The 6,000-nt window shown below is 42.4% G+C and overlaps 1 protein-coding gene across 2 annotated transcripts in view; it reads left to right on the top strand.

The window, feature by feature from the left end:
• The first annotated feature begins 291 nt into the window (after positions 1-291).
• The window catches only part of MINDY3 (MINDY lysine 48 deubiquitinase 3), a 42,417-nt gene continuing 36,708 nt past the window's right edge, over positions 292-6,000 (top strand). Inside the window, exons 1-2 of one of the 2 annotated variants that reach the window (XM_054990779.1) lie at positions 292-345; positions 467-766. In XM_054990779.1, coding sequence (XP_054846754.1) covers positions 670-766 — 97 coding nt within the window. In that variant the 5' untranslated portion in view covers positions 292-345; positions 467-669. Of the gene's footprint in view, positions 346-409; positions 767-6,000 lie in introns of those variants that run through there. The other variant, XM_054990780.1, reaches the window with a different exon arrangement.

The raw sequence follows: 6,000 nt of genomic DNA, 5'->3' as shown, positions 1-6,000 counted from the left end.
GTAACAACTAGCCTTTCTCCGGCCTCCCCCTTCCTCCCCCGATTGGTTCAGTGGCGTGCTTGTCAAGCCCTGGCGGTGGCCCAATCAGAATCAGCCCAGCCCTGTTGTTGGTAGGTGTGTCGGCTCTAAACCGGTCCCTCTCCCCACCACTCCCAGTCGAGAGAGGCCGGGTGGAGTAGTGTTAGAGCTGCCTCTGATTCGACCAGAGCCTTGCCTGTTAGCTGGCTAGTCCAATCAGGGCCTTCCGTAGTGTCCCTCCTCCGCCATTCACTCTTACTACAGAGACTGAGGGAAGGGAGAGGAAGGCCGGCGAGGGAGCGCACGGTTGTGTCAGTGGCGAATCATGTAAATAAACAGGCGTAGCAGCCCCGGCAGTGCATGAAAGAATGGCAGGGTAGCCGGGGCAGGGGCTGACGGGGGCCCTTCGGGCTTCACCTGACGCCCCTCCGCTTCTGTTCCCCCTCAGGCTCAGAGCTTGCCGCTGGAGCTGCCTTCGCCGCCGCCGCCTGAGTCCACCTCGCCCTGCTTCGCTGGTCTTCGCCTCCTGCCCATGTTCAGGGAACGCGGGCTGGCAGCCGACCCTCCTCAGCCGCCTCCTTTCCTTGCCGCCGCCCCTGGGAGCTGACTGGCCTGAGAGCCGCCCCTGCTGCCGCTCCTTTTGCCTCCACCATGGCTGAGCTGGGGCAGGAGGTCGTCCACTTAGTGTGGGGCAAGAAGTCCGGCGCGCACAGCCTGGCAGACACCATCTTCTGCCGCTGGGCACAAGGTATCCGGCCCCTCTCCTCCTCCTCTTTGGCCACCCGTCACAGCCTTTTCCCTCGCCTCAGGACCCCCCCCACCCCGTCTCTGCTTCTCTAATCTCCCTCCCCAGCCAGTTTTCCAAAAAAGCTTTTAGTACAATGTTTCCCTTGGGCCCCCAAGTTCTTAAAACGTTCCTTCGTGTATATGGTTTATGTAAAGGGCGAGGCAGTACTGCAGTTTATTTATTTGAAGACTTGAAGCCGAATCAAACCTATCTATCAAGGAAAGTATCGTCTGCTCTGGCTGGCAGCTGCTGTCCAGGGTTTCAGAAATCTTTCATGTCACTTGCTACCTGAAGTTGGTCTGCAGTTGAAGAGGAAGATCTGGGTCCAATAGCACTTTAAAGACCAACTAGATCTCCAAAAGCAGAAATTAGATCTCCAAGAGCAGAAATTAGCATCTGTAGTGAGATAATAATCCTAAATCTCTGTTAATCCCTGGTGAGGGGGAGGGGAATCCCTTATACTGAATTTGTGAATAAACTCTATTTCTGCAATCTCAGATTTCCAAGGCATGAGCTTTTGAGAATCAAAGCTCCATTTTATTTTACCTGGAGATGTTGAGGACTGAACCTGGGACCTTCTGTATCCCAGGACCAGGTGTCCTACCACTGAGTCATAGCCCATCCCCTGTTATATTTTTATCCTGCCCTTCCAACAAAGCACTCTTGGTGGTGTATGCAATTCTCCTCTTTCTTCCATTTTATCCTTACAACAATCCTGGGAGGTAAGTTAGACTGAGAGAGACAGGCCCAAGGTCACCCAGCAGGCTTTCATTGCAGAACAGGGATTTGAAATGGGGTCTGCAAGGTCCTAATTTAGGATTCTAGCCTCTATACCACACTAGCTCTATACCAAAGATACAGATGCTTAAACACACAAACATAAGTGAAGATACAACTCCATTTTACACTGAGTCATATTTAAACCAGTGTTACTTACTCTGGCATACAGTGGCTTGCCAGCATCTTGAGTAGAGGTCTTTCACATAGCCCACTACCTGATGCTTTAAATATAGATGCTAAGGCTTTGATCTGGGATCTTTTGCAAGCAAAGCAGATATTCCGTAACTGTGCCACAACTGTTTCCTTCTTGTGGTGTCTTTTTACACCATGTAGATAGCTCATATTTTGGTTTGCAATAAACACTTTTATTATTATGAAATAATTTCTGTTCCTGCTTATAATGGCCCTTGAAGAATAAGAGATTCCCCCCACCTCCATTTCTGCACTGCAGGTTAAGATTAAATGTATCATCTCCTTCACATGCTGTCTGTGCTTGGGAACTCACTGTTTCTCTGTCGAGGGAAGTGTGTACCCAGTTTATAGTAGTGATAAATGTTAAAAGATTATTCTGTCTACCCCCATCCCCCCAGTTGGGAAAGCCTTTTACAGCATATAGTTATGAAGCTCATCTTTGGTTTGCAAGAGTCAGGCACTCTGTAACATGTATTTTTCTCCTTTAGATGGAGCTCTGATGTATTTGTCTCTGGTCCCATGATAAATTGAGTCATTCCTACCAAAGATGTTTTATTGTTTTTGAAAGTAATGATGATTATTATAATTTTACTCATTAATATTATTTATAATGATAGTTTGCTGTAGTTGCTATTTGTAATAAAGCTATTCACAATTGTTTATAAGACTCCTTTATGATGAATGTTTCAATTGTTACTTGCTCCTGCTGGGTTGTAACAATTCCTGCTGGGTTGTTACAATTCTTTGCTACATGTTATACTGTTTCTCTGCTTTGACAGGACTGGGGAAGTCCCCAGTACCTAGTTACGCAGGCAATTAGGAAATTGCTGCATATTTTTTCCATTTCTTAGAAACCAGCCTCACTAAGAACTTTGTCAGGCTTGGGATCTGGATATACTTTAGTGTTATTTCAGACAGAAAGTATGCTGGGGAAAAACTATAATATTAATAGCTTGTTTATGAATAATAAATGTAGAAACTACAAGCTGAGATGGTTTTTCTGATCTAATAGTTTATATGCTATGTTCTTGGAAGAAGGAAATTGTGCTAATGTCCTTAGTACTGATTCCCAAAACATAAAACGCAAGAAGCCAGTGATGTACTTGATGTTATAAAATTCAAATCCCTATCAATTGAGTGATGTCTCTGTTGAGGACAGAAAAAGTGACACACACACACATGTGAAATTTTGTGTTGGTCCATGTGACAAATACTGTGGTTTGTCTTTAGTGTTTCACTCAGTTCTGATCATGCCCTTAGGAGTTGTTCATAGGCATCTTGTGGATAGAAAGTGCTACTCTTCTGTATTTGCCTTGTCCCAACATACCTACGGGACCGCCTCCCTCCCTATGTCCCTCCACAGCAGCTTCACTCATCCAAACAGGGTCTCTTGCAGGAGCCAGCCTGCACATGGGCAAAATCAACTACAGCCCATACACGGGCATTCTCTGTGGTTGCCCCTACCCTATGGAACAGCCTGCCTGAGGAGGTCAGGAGAGCTCCCATGCTCTTGGCTTTCCACAAACAATGCAAAACTGAATTATTCAAAAAGGCTTTTTTACTCAGATAGGAGGTTGGTTTTGTAGGGAGGGGTCTCGGATGTTTTGCCAATGAGTTGGGAACCATGGGCTCCACCATTATGTTGCTTTACACATTACCTGTTTTGAATATGTACTCGTATATACTGCTTGTGCTTCATGTTGTCTAATGTCTATCCTAGAATGGATTATGTTCTGTTTCAGCAATCCTTCAACCCAGTATTGGATCCTTGCTAATGCTATGTCTCTGTAAACTTGTATTCATATACCCTATGACACTGTTTTATGGCAATGTCCTTGACACTATCTGGAAATGCCTACCCTTGTCCTTGCTACTGATCGTACTGATCTCACGCTATGTAATCTGCCTTCAGTCTCAGTGAGAAAGGTGGACTATAAATGACATAAATAAATAAGTAAAATTTTTAAAAAATCTATATTTACTAAGCCAAAGGTAAGGTTAAGATAGCCTAACCATAAATGCATCAGTGCTCCAGGCTCAGTCCAGTGACATCTGAACATAGAAATGATTTTAAACACTTTACAAGAGCAACTGCTTAAAATCACCAAACATACCTAGATAACTCTCTGGCAGTTCTACAGGAGAATCGCCACTAATGTTGTTGTTGCTGTTCTGACCGATCTTCAGCCATTCCATCTCTTTTACCTACAGAAAGCTGTCATACATGGCAGCTACCATTAGCAAAATAACTGTTCTGCAATGGAAAGGTTAGTAAAGAAAGGGCCCAAGAATAAAGTCAACCGCTGGCCAGTCAAGAATACTGCCTTGTCAAGCTAGAGACACCGATTCACTTCCTTGGTCTGAGTGGGTGCTGCAGCTTTGTCCCGTTAGTGCAAGCCCACTCATGGTTGATGTATTTCAGCAAATGCAAAAGACGCACTTGTAGTTTTGATCAATTACAAACCTATTTGGAAAATGTTCATATTCCACATGCATAGTAACTGTGGGGAAACTGAGGACATGTGTGTTATATGCGTAGTCTTCATTTCTGTCTATGTGAACCTAGCTTCTATGCTTTTGCATCTTTGCTCCCCTTTGTGAGGTTTGTCTCCACCATTGTTACTACTGTTGTCATTGTGTTGTTTTCTCCTTAACTTCCTCTGCGTTATACAGGTATGAATGTTATGATGGCATATGCTTCAATTTTGTCATTAGATGTTCTTTAGTTACATCATCATTGATCAGCAGTGTCTTTTACAGTACTACTTTGTTTGTACTCTCTGTGCTTCTCCTGTGAGTTCTGTTTGTTCTGTCTCTCTTTTAGGGAACCTCTAACTGTGTTGTGGACTGTCTGTAAGGAAAGAATAGGCTGTGTGTCCAGAATACTTTGTTTTGTGGACCTGAATAGGGTGGTATATGTCTCTTGTACACTGGGGTTATGCTGATTTCTATGAGAGGGCATCATAGAGGGCATACAGGGGTAGTTTTTTCATATTTAGGTGTGCATTCGGTTATATACTATGTGCGCGCATTCATGCTGAGGGCAGCCTTTTGGTATATGGTAAGATTGCTGTCTTGGATCTGTACAAAAACACTTAATTTCTGCCTTGTCTAAGCCAGATGGCCTTGAGAGTGGAAAGAACCGTGGCCTTGATGGTATTTGAAATGGTCTCAAATAATAGCAAATAAATGAAAGACAAAAAAGATGAGACAGTGATGGTTTGTTTTACTTTCACTTTGGCTGACAAGATTCCACACAATTTATTTCAAAGTACTGACTATATACAAGTATTTTGCTTGCAAATGGAAGTAGACGTGTTTCTAATTTAAAACTCTTAGGAATATATTGCATATCATGTAGGTAAATTATGTAACCTCAATAGGATCAGTATTGCAACTTATTTGCTTAGTGTTAGACGGGACAGTGACTAGTCTATGGAAGATGATAGTAGTGAGGCTGAGACATGTATACTGTTAATTGAAGGGGAAATATTTTATGGAAAAGGAGATTGACAAACTCAGTCAAATGCCACCCTGGTTTCCTAAGTGTTCTAAATTAAAACCACATCTGCTTCCACTTGCAACCAAACTACTTCTCAATATAGTCAGTACTTTGAATTACAACTTAGGGTTAATGTTGTGTGTTGTAGACAGTGATGTGGGTGTTCCAGGAAAAAAAATGATGCCCAGAATAATGTGTGATCTGCGCTAACATGTTTATTTTGTCTTATGCTTAATAAACAAAATTTCAAGAGTGCACCATGGAATTAGGAAAAATTACTTGAATGGAAAAATACTCGATTTGGTGGGGGGAAAAAAACCAAATCAAACATGGCTTCAAATGTTGTAAAAAGCTCAGTATATCATATACTTCTCTTCTATTAAGAGAAAAAAACCCATAAGCTGTCACAGTAATTTTTGGAGACCCAAAGAACTGTACATAATATGCTGTAGACGTGGTTATTTGCTAATGTATGACCTCAGTTTCACTGTTACTGTTGCATTACTTGTATGCTCCAATCTGATATGGAATTAATATCCCTTCCACCATGTGAGAGGAAGCAGGTAAACGAGAACTTTAGCTTTGATTTTTGACTTGCAGAGATGAATTCAGGCTTGGTTTTTATAAGCCTTATTATATGTATTTGTGGTTTATCCTTTCCTCTGTTTACAAATCAACAATATATATATATATATATATATATATATATATATATATATAT

Source organism: Eublepharis macularius, chromosome 11 (assembly GCF_028583425.1).
Source record: "Eublepharis macularius isolate TG4126 chromosome 11, MPM_Emac_v1.0, whole genome shotgun sequence".
In the NCBI taxonomy this organism is placed as follows: domain Eukaryota; kingdom Metazoa; phylum Chordata; class Lepidosauria; order Squamata; family Eublepharidae; genus Eublepharis; species Eublepharis macularius.
This window is presented reverse-complemented; position numbering and strand designations above follow the sequence as displayed.